Genomic DNA, 16,735 nt, shown 5'->3' with positions numbered 1-16,735 from the left:
CTTTTTCTTGTGTGCGATTCGCATAATAGGCTGCGGCATAATGCGTATATCAAGCGCGAGCAAAGACGCTGATATAATCCTGACCTTCTTGATAACATGTTTTCTGGTGCGACAATTTAACGCGCGACGATTAAGGGTGACAAGATTTTTGTTATTATAATTATTGAAATTATTTTCACATAAACGTTTTCTCTTTTTGGTTGATACGATGATTTTTGAGGCAGGTATATAATTATAAAGATTGTGTTGCTAATTAAGAATATTAATATATTGATAAAATATTTATAATATACTAATGTTATATCTGGCTCTCCGCAGAGATTCGATCGATCTATACCGCGGTAGGAAATCGCGCAAATCTCCGATAGCCTTACGCAACACATCTCGGATATAAATATTATCTTCATCTTCACAAATATTATCTTTGTCATAAATTGGCTCGCGGAAATGAAAACCGTCTTTGTGCCAGCCATTTGAAACAATAACATTAAAAACCATCCGATACTTCCTTTCTTAATATATATATAAAAATTCGCTAAAAATATATTTTTGTCCAAAATTTGATTTGATTTTTACACGTATTATTTAACACAGTCGCAGATTTGTATTTAATCTTGTCTTGTATGTAACCCTGAAGAATTAATCGATCAATCTACATATATCTTGAAGGGGGGAGGGGAGGATTGCATACATCCCGAGTGATGCATTATATAAATATTATCTTTATCCCCGCGATACAGTTAGCGGTGCCTAAAGCGAAATGGCCGTTGACAGCCGATGTCATTATATATTTCATAACTTTATGATACATCGCTCTCACGTTCCGAGAAGATGCGCCCGGGCATTCTCTCAGCACCGTAAATCGTTCTCCATTATGTGACTAACAAATGTCCGCGTAACGCGCAGTAATAAATCTCCCCTTGTAATTATACACATCACAGGGGACGATTTTGAACGCAAAGCGACGTGTAAAACGCGAATCCTCCGGTTGAAAAGTCGTTTACGTCTAAAGGTCATTATCTCTGACATATATATGTGTGTAATGGGCCTTACCTCTATACATCAATCGCGCAGCTCAAAAATGTAGGTCAAGCGCGTTAATGGGAGAAATCATTGACACACTATTGGATAAAGTGCTCGATTTTTTTTCTTACAGATTAACGCACATTCTTTTATTCGCTTGACGCATTGAATACCGTACAGATTCGAAAATTGAAACACGAATTTCAGGAGAGAGGAAAAAAAAATTGTTTCGATAATTTCGAAGCCCGGGGATTTGAAATCGTTAATTTGTCTCATCGAACAGATTACGTTCGAAAACGAGACACTTGTCGAGGCTTGCGTATCGCCCGGAAATGCGGTTAAGGCTCGTCCCGCTTTTCATCGGGCGTCGATCGACGAAACCGCGAACTGCGCTTGTTCCTGACCTCGCAACCTCGCGGTCGCGTTCGCCAGCGGAAGATAATCGTGCCGACTAATGTAGTTCTTTTTCGCTTTCCCTCCTTCTTTCTCCTCGCCTTCGCCGCCGCGTCTCTCCTGCGCGTCTTCTCGGTCAGTCGAGATGGATAATGGAATCTCGTACGATTAATGGAGAGGATCGTTGCGACACGCCGGCGCGCAACAATAATTCCCACCCGATAATTGCGCCTCGCGTCCAGTTACGTAATTCACGTTCCTTCACTTATCCGCGCGTTGATATCGGGCGTCGACGGACGCCGCCGAGCCAGCAGACGGTCGGTCAATCGCGCGATTTGGATTTAGATTTGGTAATTTGTAGACGGAAATGAATGGACGAACTTGGGCTAGTCCGGTGTCTAAATTAACTTCGCGCCAGATGGCAGATAGTTTAGACGTCGCGCCTGCCGGCGGGGCGACCGGGTGACGTAAGGAGCGACGTCGTTTCGTCGCTCGCTCGCTCCTCCGTAACGGTCCTCCACCTGAGGACGCTGAAAATTGAACCCTCTACTACTCTCTTTCGTGCTGCCGACAAACTGGATAGACCGCAGTAATCAACGCAACGTAAACGAGCTCTCTGCGTCATTTTAGACGATCTCTTTCACGATGCGATAAGAAAAAGCGAGCTGTGATCACATCAAGCCGCATAGAGAATATATGAAGATTTCCTCCCCCGCCCTTCCTCCACGATATACACATCCCAATCGATTACGACTGCCGACGTCAAGAAAAAAAAAAGAGAAAGGCAAAAAAGACAAAAAAACACTCAGCAGTCTCCCGTTACGCTTGTGTTGCAGACTGAGGATGTCCTCAAAGAGGAAGTCGCCACCAACGAAGCTATCGGAGGGCGGGGGCGGTGCGGGTACAGTGGCAGGCGCCAACGAGGAGGAGGAGGACACTACCTCGCCGGTGGCCGGTTCCGGTGGCGAGGCAGCCGTCGTCGTCGGTGAGGAGGGTGCCACCACCCCCGTCGACATCGAGGAGTGCTACTCCCATCAGAGAGGCGGCGAGTGCGAGTCGTCCGGCTGTTCGTCGCCGGCGACCACCAGCGAGCCGGATCTACGCGACTCGCCGTCGCCCTCGTTGAATTCCCTGCGGACCGCCAAGCGGCAGAGGCTGCTGTTCCTGTCGAGCCAAGAGACCCTCGCGCCGTACCACCATCCGCACCATCACCATCACCATCACCACCATCATCATCACCATACGAACACGTCGTCGTCGTCGGGTGGTGCACTCGAACCGGCGAGCTCCTCGGAGTGCGGCTCGCCGCCCACCCTGCTCTCCGTCGATTCCTACTATCCCCATCATCCTCATCACAACAACAACAACAATACCGTCACGCAGAATAACAACAACAATAACAATAATAACGGCAGCGGCGCCACTGCTGCTGGTAGTAAAAGATCCATGGACGACGTTCTCAAAAGACTAACGTGCAAGATGAACAGCGAATCCCTGTCTATCCAGGACGACACTACCAATACCAGGCGGACATCTCCCCCGCTCTCTTCCACGCCAACCGGCCACAATGCACATAGGTTAGTCCAGATGATAACAGATATTGAAACAGAGGACTAGAACGAAACAAGATTTTTATTTCTTATCGGTTTAGAGTGTCTGAATGAGAGAATTTTTAACAGAGAAAAACTAAAAAAAGATTTATCGTCTGAAATAAAAGAGATAGAATTTATCATCTGATTATCAAATAATAAAGAAAGAAAGAAAAAAATTTTGATAGCTCCTCCATTATAATTGTAAAAATTAATGCGTTTGGATATTAATTAATTCATCAATTTTTTTGTTTTTTTATATCTAGCAAATTTTCTGCATGTAAAATAAATAAATTTATTCAAAATTAATTTTTAATGATAGGAAATATAAAAGACAAATAGAGAGATTTCATTTGAATTTTCGGTGCTCTTTACAGATCTTTCAATTGTCATTTTAATCTTTCTTCCGTTTTAATATCGATCCGACTGCTATTAACGCGGTCAGGAAGTATCCTGCAAATAACAGGAAATGAGAACAGCGTGCCGTTTGAGAACTTCTTCCAATTTTCCCGATCATTTAGACTCCGTTACGATTCGTGTAATCCATGCGACGTATCTCGATAAGCGATTCTTGCGCAACTTGTGTATGTTAATTATTCGATACCGTGTTCGATCGACATTGTAACAGTGCACTACTCTGTTGCAATATCTGCCTTATAATGCGCCACCGTGTCGCCGAGGTTATCATATCTCTCCCACTTTACATAACTGATTAATATAATATAATGGTAAATCAGAGGCGGATGTGGCTTTTTGCAACTTTATTACGAGTGCCTATAATTTTTGCTTTCGCAACCTAACTGCCACGACTATATAATCGGCAGCTTATACAAATACTTATTTGAATTTAATCTTGATTTTATAATGAGAAGTTAATCGCTAACGCAATTGCAAATTGTGTATCGGCTAGACAAGTTGACACATGCTGTAGATTTCTTTTATATATGATTATAATAAAATTTATCAATTTATAGAGCTTTACAGAAGATTTATAGAGCTTTAGAGTGGTTACAGCGATTCAACATTTCGGTACATAGCAAGTTCGATAAATTTTGATATATTTTTAATCAGATAAATAAAATAAAAGTAAACAGATATATTTTTATATTTGAGAAAAATTTAAGTAAAATTCTCTCGATGGATGTTGAATTCTCAAATAGAATCCTTAGAAAAGGGAACTTTGGAATTTAGCTCGTAGCATTATCGATATTCTTCGAACGTAGTTTATACAATGCGATATTTCAAGTTCTCCATCATCCGATGTTATCGCCGGAAATTAGGGCGTCAGCTATAATTTTGTTTTCTGAAAGAAAAGACCACTGTGTGTCGTTTCTTGCCTCAACATTCTCAAGGCCTGGTATCTCGGATATAGTAACATACAACTAACGATCGGGCGGGGCCTAAAAGAGACTATTGTCCCGAAACCATAAGGCCAAACCTAGCGGTCTCTTGAAATTGATCTCTATTGCCGCACAGTCAGTTGACAATGACCAGTAATTCCAAGAACAAAAAGCACTATAAAACCATAGTAAAACATAACTCAAAATAATTATTATCAAATAAAGAAAATTTTTTTAATGCGGTCCAATTTTTGATTTTGATATAATATATGTTTTTAATTTAATAAAAATTATATTTTTTGTTCTTCTATAATTCGTTAGTAATCAATTTGTAATCTCTATAACCCGATCTCATGCTATAAGGATTAACCAACATTGAACAATTTTAATAGAGCTTTATATTTACATTCTTAATAATTGTACTACTCTTTGAGATGTGAAAAGCTTTTATTAATTTACTAGATTATGTTTGTTTTTATATAATAATTTACATCAATTATTTATTATTATGATATCTTTTATTGATACATGGTTTAATTTACGTTGTAATTCCATACTAGAGTATACTAATAATTAAATTTACATTTAAATTTATTATACGATAACAAAGACTGAGTTTCGATAATCACTATTAGTGCTGAAAATCTATAGTGCATATAACATATTCTATAGATTTTCAGCACCAGTGAATATAAGAATGCAGCTTGATTCTATTGGTAATATTCCGTGGGACAATATGTCTGCAGACTGACATGTGTTTTTCAAACGATTATTTTGCGTCGATAATAATCGCTCTAGAATTAATGAGATCTGCCATTGAATCGATTTCTGTCCGTACAATTTTTTTCTTAATTTTAAATTGTTCACACAAAGTCGAGAATACAGAGTATAAACTGTCTACACGTGACTAATTATGGATTTGCGTCATACAAGATAATACGATAACGCTACGATGATGCTACCATAAAATTATACTTTTGCATTTCCGTATTATTCTACAGCATATTGACGCGTATTATGTTAATTTAATGATATTGAAGTTAGGAATTGCTGACTTAATGAAGCTTTACGTAAATCATTTATGGCACAATTATGATCAAATAATTGTTACAAAGTTCTCTCAGTCATATTCTCTATGTCATATTTTTGCAACTGTAGGTCTGTTATTATTGCCACAAAGAGTTTATATTTGCGTCGTTGCGACAATAGATTCGCGCGAAATAATGCACCTGGCAAAATTATATGACGAGCGGGCAACAATAGAAGAGGCAGAGATTTTCTGCAAAAAGTACCTTCCCTCCGGGCCCCGATATGTAACGCAATGTCTTACGTTGACGTGGAGTCATTGAAAGTAAACGAGTGAACTTGGCAGCGGTGGAGAAGCGGTAGCACAGAACTGTGCCAGTCTGCTGCCCACATCGTGCAGACGGCTGGCCAAGATTCTTCAAAAATTCAGCCAACAGTACAACGTGCACTTACGTTGACGTTCACCTTCTTTTTGGAGCACGTTCAATTTGACTTCGCGTACGTCGAAATAGCATGGATTCGATTTAAAAATATACGGCTAATATACTCACGAACTTCTTATCACGTTGTAACTTATACAACGTGTGTGTAACAGTAAATTATCGAGTATATGCTTAATTTGTTTTCAAAATAGTTCTACCAGTTCATCCTTAAGATCTGGATAAGCTTAATCAGCTGGATCAGTCATTAACGATTTAATATCGTCGTTTATTTGTCGCGAAGATAATTCCGACGTGTCTCGAGGATTGGAAAATCGACGTAGGTCGGACGCACTTCAAATTTGCGCGAATTCGGGCGTGGACATTCGGCAGGACGTACAAACAACTGTAACAACATTGTTACATAAAGCGTCTCGGAACCGTGCATCATATAGGCACTACTGACGTATCGCGCGCGCGAATCGTATTATGAGCGCGCACGAGCATTCGGGGAGACGCGAGTGACTAGCGTGTAGAGTTGTTGTAGGGTTGGACGAAAATATCGGGCATATACATTAGCTCTCGGCTATTCTAAATATAGTGGGTATTGGATAAAAACCCCAAGTGAAGTAACTGGTCACATTATGGTCCGGCGATAACTTTGATGCGGGAAAAAACTTCTGATATCGATGTCGGAGAGATTAACGACGTCGGCAAAAATTTTTATCAGTCAGCTAAATGGTATAACATTATTTAAAATGATCGACTTGAGGTACAAAAAATGTGGGATAATATTTTTATCAAACAAGAATCCAGAGATATGGCAGTTAAGCAGACACGCATTATTAAATTTGCTGATTTTATCCGATAGAATCGCGAAGTCAAAAGGCTTCTATTTCAGGCAGAAGAGATAAAAGATTGATAGATACATAAATAACTTGACGATTTATGCACATTATAAGATAATATTTAGATTAGTAACGAAACGATCGTGGCACTTAATAACTCGGACGTCTAATTATCGACAGCTAGCTAGTTTGACGATATTAAGCTATAGTTTTTATGAAACACTGCTATAAATCGAAGGGGTCTCTCACGAAGATCTCACGTGTTTGCGTCTCGGGCAGCAAACAAATGCGAAAAGGCCTCTTTATTCCTATTGATTTCATCTACGATCCATGTGCCATCAATTTATCATACACTCTCGCGTCCGTTGTGCCACGCGTAGACAATAGCGAGTTGTGTACCCAGTGAGCAGCACAAAAGAGACGAGGCGACCATTTATCTTGGCTCGCGCATAAAATTAAGCCCTTCGAATATCTTGCGTGCGATAATAATAATAACAGGAGGCAAGTTTTTCTTTTTAAAACCGTTATAAGAACGAAACAAATTCTATCAATTTCTGAACGAATTCCGTGGCTCACGTCGTCGGTATCGAAAAAAGTTCGCGTGGAATTAAGGCCTCTCGCGAAACCGGACTTGCGCTTTCGCTGGCTGCCGTGACTGAACAAGATAGACTTAAACATTCTGGAAACACATTCAAATATCATCGTCCATTTAATTTTAGCGACGAAGTAAAACGGACTATGAACTCGTGATTATCTCACGAATCAAAAGCTGAGTAAAAAAAATTTAGCTCTACCTTGTACGTCTCCACTTTTCTGTTTTAAAATGCGCAACACGACGTTTAATCTTTTATCGAAGAAGACTTATTAATGTGGCATTATCGAGATGTCTTATCGAAGGAAGGCGTATAATTTGACGTGATATTAGAATCTTTCTTAGCTGTCAATGAGAATATAACTACCTAGCCTGGAATAATTAAGGTAATCAAGCTAACATTGAAAATCTGAAAATATCAGATAAACGGTGGCTGCGTATTGTAAACGAGGAAAAAATACATATGTCCATGACTCGACGTACTCGCGGGACGGCTTAAGCGCCTGTGCCGCATGTCATTCGCGCGCACATCGTAATGCAACTTTAATCGTTGACCCTGTAACGTCACGAGGAGACGCGCGCGCGGACGGCGCGCTGGCCTATATTTTTCGCAGCGTAAGCTTCCTCGTTGTCAGCACGTCGTCACCCCCGTCCTTCCTCTCGCTCGCTCGTACAGGCTTTGTCCGACCGGTGGTCTCTCCTAAGCGTCGCACAATACGACCTGTATCACTTATTCGCGAACCATTTTCTCCGACATAAAGGAGCGGAGAGTCTCGAGGCCGAGGTTCGCTCTCGGGCGGGTGTGCTCGACGGCTCCGGGGATCCGGGGTTGGAGGAACGGGGGAGAATTGATGGCACCGGGATACCCCATCACGGACGCAAACACTCGCCCTGTGTCGTGATTGCGCGGCCGCGACTCATTTATTATTCACCTGGCTTCCAACATCGCGTACGCGACCACCTACCATCTGGTTCCAACCTAATGCGCTGGAGGCTCTATCTCCATCTTTCTCACTCGGCGGTCCAGAAACACCTTTGCATCGACGGATATTTCTATATATACATATATCTATTCTTTTCACCTTTTGATATTAAGAGAAGATTGCAATGATTAATTTAATGATGTACAATTATGAATAATTTATTATTTAATCAGTCGCAAAAATGTTAACAAATGTTAAATTAACATTTGTCGGTAATGGACGATCGTTTATCATTGATGATTGACAGAGAGAAAAGAATCAGCTTTTATACATTAAGTGCATTGAAGTCTTTGACACAAGCTTTTTGTCTTCCTTCCGATTTCTATCTCTTGTAATTAGTAATTTTAAGTTTTTTTCTCGATAATAATTATTAATTGCTTAATTAATCGACAAAAATATATATATTAAATAGATTTTTATTTCCTTTAAAATTTATATATGTTTTTGTATGTATTTGTTGTACTTGTTTTATAATTGTACTTTTCAAATAGTTGAAAGAATTGAATCTCAGAACGTCTAAAATGTATGTCTTTCCCTCTGTTCTCTCTATCCATCTCTCTATTAACTGGGCGAAACTGACCGGTGTTGAATCGTATGTGTTGCAGTTGCAGTGGAAGCACGACCACCACCGTGGCAAATAACGTGGCACTCTCACCTCCGGATGCCGGAAGGATACCAACCACGGAGGCACAAGTAGAACAGGACGGCGTGGCGGCCCTTCACAGGATCCTCTGCGCCGAGAGCTTCGCCGAGAAGGAGCGCCGACTGTCGGAGATGATTCTGCAGCTGCAGTTGCTCAGGGAGCGTCTGGTACAACAGCAGGATCAATCCTCGAAGGTAGGTAATCCTCTGCATAGAAAGAAAATATCGGTATACAGAGAAGTAGCCGAATCATATTTATAAATATTTGATATATTATAAGGCTAGGTGTATACTAACACAAATAAACCTACTCAAGTGTAACTTTCTGATTTCAAATTTGACATAAATATAAAACTATAAAAAATATTTTATCTATGTCTTTCTATTTTGATCCGTCTGTGGATTTAATGGCAGTTATTATCATTTCAATTTTCACCTTCTTATTAGCTATAAACAAAAAATTAACTATAAAAAATATTTAACCACTAGTTTAAACAAGATATGGAAATTTTTTGAATCGCTGATTACGAATATAAGATCAGATTTGCAAAATTATTCACTTAAATAAAAAAACGTTTAAAATTAGAAAGAAAATTGAAAAAATATAGTATAGCGTCATATGTAGTAGAAATTATTCAAATAATTTTATACATGGCACCAAATTTGTAAAATAATTGAAGCAACAATTTAAACAAATCAGCAACCTAGTTGAAAAAATTAAAGTATCTTGTAGCAACATATGAAACTCGCTCCTTGTTGAAACAGGGATAATTTTACAAATCTGATTTTATTCGTAATAAGCAATCCAAAAAAACTCCCATATCTCGCGTGAAATTTTTTGTTAGATATCATTATTATGTTTATAATTAATAAGATAAATATTGAAGTGATGTAATAACTGCTGTTAAAATCGACTATGAGTCAAAATGGAAAAACATGGCTAAAATATTTTTCACAATTTTACATATATGCCAAATTTGAAAGAAATCGAGAAAGAGTTACACTTTGGTAGATTTACTTGTACGCATCTTAAATATAAATGTTGCATCTTGTTGAATTATAAATGATTGAAAGTCTAAAGTTTATTGATTAATCACGTATTAAGATACGCAAGTAGACAACAGAATATTCTAGGAAAGTCCCAATTTCGAAATCTGAGATATCGAATATATTATATCCGAGTTATTGCGGAATGCGGTCGAAGTAGGAAATGGGGAGACTCGAATAATAAAATCTGTTGTCGCAATGTACATTATGGTGGATAATAATGAAACAGCAGATATATTGTAACAGTCACACAATTCGAGCGACTTATCCAATTACGTCACACCACGCGGAATATCGTTTACGATTAATAGGGGAAAAAAATAGAATGCACACGCCGCGCGTGGCCGTGACGAAATAAGCGAACGACGGATCAAGCTGTGTCTCAATATAAATCGCCAGCCGGCGCGTGTTGATTGACGAGGGAAAGTGCATCGATTATCGCGGAATCATAATTACGCGGTTGAATCGCGGTCGTCGCAGATATCGCAGACGGCGATTAGAAAAATGAGAAACCCCGAGAGTTTCCTCGGCGCGATGACCGGTATGCCGTTACGGTCGGCTTTAATGTGTTTCCGTTTTAAAAAGACACCGCGCGCGTGCGATAAAGCGAAGCATTCGCGACTCTCCGCGCGGAGACTCGTCCGGCGAGGATTGCAAGAATAATTCATAATGTCCGCGCGCGCGCGCGCGGCGCTATGCCTCTCTGCAAACAACATAAAAATTCTACGCGCGTTCCTTCCCGCGCCATCGGAATGTTAAGCCGTATTCTTCCGCTTAAAAGCATTCTCCGCGATATGTTCCTGACAATAACGTCAAGACCTCTCTCTGTGATATTACCGTACTAATAGCGGCGGCGAGTCCGTTGCACCTCCGCGAGTAACAGTACACCTTTGATGCGCCTGCATCACGCCAGACTGCAATCCGGCGCGAGAGCGCGCCGCGCCGCATCGGGCGCGCGCGAACGTTCGGCCGCGGCACAATGAGATCTCATTGAAATCGCTCCGGCCTGCGTATCGGATTCGATAACCGCGTCGAGATTAGTATCGCCTTCCGTCTCGCGGCGATGACTCGGATACTTCGCGGCGCGCGGCCTCAAAAAGCGCGGGTCATCGCGTGGCTGCGGCGAAACGCAACCACGCCGCACGCCGCCCGCCGCCGCCGCCGCCACCGCCGCCGCTCCAAGGAATCGCGGTAGACCGGAGGAACCTGTCTGCCCGCAAAAATGCGAGCGCGTGCAGATAATGCCCGACGTGTATTACCGTTATTATGCCAGTCATTTACGTGCTGTGGAAACGATGTTTCTTCCCCCGATGTCCCGCTAAATTCGCCCCACGGCGAAATTCTACGAATGCATTCGCGTAAATATCCGTCATGTGCGCGCGGCAGGTAGAGGCCGACGCGGCCTGAACATTAATATTCGGAATTCGGGAGAGCGGTAACAACATCCGTTGTGGCCGTAAACAACGATCTCTCGAGATATCCTGGAGATCCCGCGGACGATCGATTATCATCGGTAAGGCGGAAACACGACGGACGAGTCGCTGACACATTTTCAATTATGTCGATTTATATTCAATTATATGCATTTGCAAGAGGAGAAACGCTGCACGCGCAAAATTCTGCAGATAATAAATGTCCCGCGGGGGACAGTTTGATTTTTTAAAGCGCCTGCATGCATTTTCAAACGACAAATTTGCAATCGCGCATATACGAATGTCAACAATTCTTTATGCGAAATTTAGTTTATTTTAGTTTATTTAAAATGGAAAAGTTTATTAATGAGATACAAGCGAAAGTTTACTTTTTATACCAACAAATTACTCGGTAAATGAAGCGTAATAACTAAATTTGAAATGATGATTTAGCTCTTCTTCGTATTTGTGAAAATGGTTGTGAAATGGTACACATTTATCGGGATACTTTATTTATTTAAAAGAGAAAATATTTTTTACGAGTACCCAGAATCCGTTGACATCCCGCTTTTGCACTTGAGAAATCTGCAACCAATAACGCGAGATTATTTCCATAACATTTACGAACGCGCAAGAACGCTAATGTCATTAGATAATTAAACCCGAGGGAGAGAGAAAGAGAGAGGGGGGAGAGAAAGAGAGAGACAGAGAGAAAGACAGGAATCGGGAGTCGTTACGATCGTTCGCAATTGCACCAATAATTGAAATCCGCAGTTGGAGAAACGCGTAACTGCCGGCAATAACGTTTTAACGATACGAGAGAGGAAAGATAAGGAAAGTGCTCATCTATGCGACAAAAATGAATTTTCCGTTTCTCGGCGTTTCCTGTTAGTGTCGTATTTCAATCATCGCGTGACGAGTCGTTCCAGCCTGTGATGATAGTTCGACTTGAGAATATTTGCAATCCGAAAAAATTTTCCGAGTCGATTTACAAGTTTTCCATTCAGCGATTAATTGGCGTGTCCGACAAACCGGTCGTACAGTAACTGAAATGTCAATTATACTGGTAAAAGCATATAGGTATTCGGTTCGCTGGAAAATCTCCAACGGACGGGAGAGAGAGAGAAAGAGAAAGAGAGAGAGAGAGATCGACGTGACTTCGCGAGAGGACGTCTCAGATGCAGCGATCCTCCAGGGTGGAGAACGCTCTGTCGTCCGCCATTTCATCGGCGCGGAGTGAAAACGCGTTTGTCGGCGGCGTTTGCGCGCCGGGCGCCTCGAGTTAGCCTCGACGTTAAAGCGGAAATGCAACGACGGCACCCGCCGCCGCGTCGAAAGGGAGGGGGTTGGGGAGATAGGGGAAGAAGAGAAGCGCACGGAGAGAAAGCTGTGGGGAGGAGGGCGCGCGGCCGGGGGGAGAGGAAGGAGAGATTAGGAGCGGGCGCGCTCGTACGAGGTATGATAGGAGCGCGCGAGAAAGAGGTAGGTGGAGTAAAAAGGCGACGAGAGAGATAGAGCGAGAGACGAGAAAACGTAGGAGGAAGGCGGTAGTCTCGATGCTCTCCTCCTCTTGGATCGCGGAGGGCGTATAGTAATGTTCGAGTTGGCAGACTCGGGGTCGAGTGGGGGGAGGGTCTCTCTCCCTCCGTCTATCTGTTTATCTCTCTCTTTCTTTCGCCCTCTTCTCGCCCTCTCCTCTCCCGGTGTGTCTCTCTCTTTCTCTCTCGCCTCCGTTACCTTTCCACCTGTTATGCGACGCGCCGTGCCATGCTGCGTTGGCACAGGTGTGCGCGACCGCCGTAGCCAGCGACAGGGCCCCGCACGCTCTCCTCGGTCTCCTCTAGTCTCCCACCTCTCCGACCTTTCTCTTCCACCTTTCCGTGTCTCGTGCCGTGTTTCTCTTTCTGGCGTCTCTCTATCTCTTTCTTTCTCTTTATTCCATGCACCACCGGCACGATTTCTGTCTTTCCCGGCGAACGAGCAGGCCGATCGCGCGTGGGCGGCGAGGATCGCGTTCCCCTCTATATACCCCGGGGCGCTTTCATGATCCTACCTATACGTTCGGCTGCACCTGCAGCAGGGATACACTGTCACGCCCAGTAGCTCCGATCACAGTTCCGACCTGCACCGCAGACTTTCTCCCGGGGATGTATTCTTCTGAAGCAGTTTCGGCAACAGAAAATTGTACACTTTTCCATATCGCGTATAGATCGGTGCTTTGTTTTGCCATCAGGCATGCGATTTTTGCACAGCGACAATACGACATGCTGTCCAAACGCAAAAATCCAGTCGCGAACAAACACCCAGCAGTGTTCAAAAGATTTTCATTTCGCCTGGTGAAAGATGTTTGAGTACACTCAGGCAGCACAGTCTCTTTGCGAACGAAATTTACCTCCCTCTCCCCTCATCTTCCCCCGCGGGCGTACGCAAAAAGCAAATTATCTCCTCTGTGTGTGTGTGTGGCGTATATACGCGTATATTTCTCTGAAATAAATTTTCGTTCCTCATAAATTACCAACTTGCCAAACACGCGACGCAGCTGCGCGTGAAATTAGTACATTAACACGTTTCGCTGTACTACTTTTACATATTTTAATAAGAATTACGGTTAGCGCGTATTACCAATGAAATACATGCATTAACCGCGTGCGAAAATCTTCATCATACCGCGATTTCCGGGGAAAAAAATCTCCCGCGGTTGGGAAAAATTTCACTTTTTGAAATCTAAACAGCCCTTGCTCATATTCTAAACAGGCTTGTAAAAAAACTCGATAACGCGCGCGTTTTCTGGAAATTTCATTTGATTACTTTAATTTTATCTCTCCCCTGCCAGTTTGAATGTTATTACATATACGCTGACAAAAACGTACATGTATAACGAGTCTGCTCCGCCACGTGCGTACTTGGTAACAAAATACGCTTTAAAAGCAATCCAAGGAGAGATTTAAATGACGGTGACATATAATAAGTGTTTCCACAAAAAGGGAAAACGCGATCGAAATTTGCATACCGTGAAATAATTAACGATATAATTATATTCAGGACATTCATTAGATTTCTCATTAGTCATTAGGATATACGGGCGAATATATAATTATGTAAATAACTGTTAACTTTTAATTATGGTTTGCCGATGACTTCGAGCGGCCGACATTAAGCAACTTGTTTATTAGATTCTTTCATCCAGACTATCGAGCAGCCTTTATATATAATGAGGAACGATAAAAATATTATATAAATGTGACAGAGTATGCACTGAATATCAATTGAATATTTGAATATGCACTAACGTGCGTAACGCCAATAAATTGTACGATGATTTACGTGTGCGACAACAAATAATTTGAGGACTACATTAATATACGATGTGTACTGCAAAATCATATATTTACATTGCCCGCGTTATTATTATTTTGTACATTTATATCGCATTCAGATATATCTGTTGCACGACAATATCGTTATTACGTGCGACAACATGGTCCACAAAGGCGGGGCAAAACTGCACGAGGGCATCGCGTTTCGCGCATCAGGAGCGACGGAGGGGCGTGCGGTGGTTCGGTACGGGGCGGACGGTATACGCGCCCACGCTGCCGTATTTCCGCGCTTGCATGTGTACGTCCATATCTGTTTGTCCATTTGCGTATCGGCCGGCGCTTTATGGGAATTAGCAGTGCATTGTGGACCAGCCGGTGGGCGGGCTGTGTGTGCACCGGTGCACGAGACGCGACCGCAGGGCCCGGCCACCCCCGCGCGATCCGATGGCGGCCAGGGATTGCGGCGGGATAGCGCCGAAGGGGGATGGCGAGGGATAAAGGGAGGACGCGAGAGAAGGAGAGGAGGAGAGACGGGCGGGAGACACAACGGTTATGGACAGAGGAAATAAGAGGGAATTATTCCCCGCGCGGCTCGCTGCCGCGAGAGAGGGGGATGATTCTCTCTTTCTCTGTGCGCCACCACTGTTTGTCAATACGCGAGCGATATGATCACCAAGTATAATCACCGGCGGACCCGAGAGAGCGGCCGGGCTTTCTGTCAATAGAATGCTACTTTGTGACCTCTCCCGCGCGCCATCGACCCCCGCTTCCGCTCCTCTCCCTTTTTCTACTGCCTCCCTGCCCGCGCGTCGACCCCGCCGCGTCTCGCCGCTTATATATTGTATCAAACGCATCCGAGCGTCCGCCCTCTGAAGCACGTCGCCGCTCGTAAAATCCGTATCGACCACGAAGCCGGTAATGTGTACACGTATTCGACACACGCGTACACCCGGTGAGGCAGAGAGGGTGGGATTCATAGAAACATAGAAACATACACGAAAGCCGCCGTGAACCGACCGACGTACGTGGACCGGGGCGTTCCGTGTCGGCGAACAAAAGTGTGCCCTCCGTTCTGCATATTTGCGTAACGTGTGTGTTTCTGATGCCGCCGTTACATGCGTATACAACCCCCGACTCCGTCTGTTTTTTTGCGCGCGAGTTCACCTCGCGTCGCGAGCGCGGCTACAAAGGGAATCGCGCGGCGGGTATATCGCGGCCATTGCGATCGGGAATTGCGTGTGCGCGCGATATGTAAAAACGAGAAATCTAACGACAAAACTATTACTTGCGTTTATATGGTAATTACAGTGCGAAAGCCGCCTCGCAGTTCATAATTACCGGTTGTTGCCTGGCAAAGGGGTGTTTAACAAACTGATTAGTTCGCATTTTATTAGATTACCTCCTTGCATATGATAATAAAGTGAAGTAAGGTTCGTTCGAACTGTGCACCAAGAGTTCAACACCGCGCGGCACTATGTATTCAGGAGCAATTATGTTACAAAAAAGTAATTATCACGTTGAAAATGTCACAGACTATAAAATTGATTCGGCTCGTATGACGACATATACAGGCGTTGGTATATTACATAAGCAAAATAGCAGCGCGCTTGGAATATTGTAACGTGATCGTTTCCCCGAAAGAAAATTTTCGAAACGCTCGAGAGAAGTTAATTTTTGTCTAATTACACATCTTTACGTATTTCTGATTTTATTTATTATATTTCCATTGCAGTTTCCTGTATAATAAGGTTCGTGATCTTTGTTTCTCGTCGTCTCTTTATTCGCTTTACATGTTCAGCCGTCCATCGTCATCCTCCATTGCGACGCTTACACCACGCTTACGTCATACCTCCCTCCGCAGTTTGCACCCTGCAGCGTTCGCTAACGAAGCTTCCGCAAAGTGCGCATTATCACCACGTCGTGTGTCGTCGCAGTGATTTTTGCAGAGAGAGAGCGCGACTCGGTCTGCCGTTAAACAGGCTAAACGAGCGCGGTCGCGTTTTCGCCCTTGCCTCTCCATCCGCTTTTCGAGAGACGCCGACTTACGCGCGCATCCGCGTGCGAACGTCCTCTGTCCTCTCCTTCCGTTCAGTTCATCCCCCCC

The 16,735-nt window shown here is 43.2% G+C and overlaps 1 protein-coding gene across 1 annotated transcript in view; it reads left to right on the top strand.

The window, feature by feature from the left end:
- Positions 1-16,735, top strand: part of LOC105453656 (transcription factor SOX-5) — a 52,102-nt gene that overhangs the window by 14,941 nt on the left and 20,426 nt on the right. Inside the window, exons 2-3 of the mRNA XM_011695792.1 lie at positions 2,253-2,993; positions 8,819-9,050. Coding sequence (XP_011694094.1) covers positions 2,253-2,993; positions 8,819-9,050 — 973 coding nt within the window. The remainder of the gene's footprint in view (positions 1-2,252; positions 2,994-8,818; positions 9,051-16,735) is intronic.

The sequence above is a fragment of the Wasmannia auropunctata genome, unplaced genomic scaffold (genome assembly GCF_000956235.1).
Source record: "Wasmannia auropunctata unplaced genomic scaffold, wasmannia.A_1.0 LD335996.1, whole genome shotgun sequence".
Classification (NCBI taxonomy): domain Eukaryota; kingdom Metazoa; phylum Arthropoda; class Insecta; order Hymenoptera; family Formicidae; genus Wasmannia; species Wasmannia auropunctata.
The sequence above is the reverse complement of the archived record's forward strand: the minus strand, read 5'-3'. Positions and strand labels throughout refer to the sequence as shown.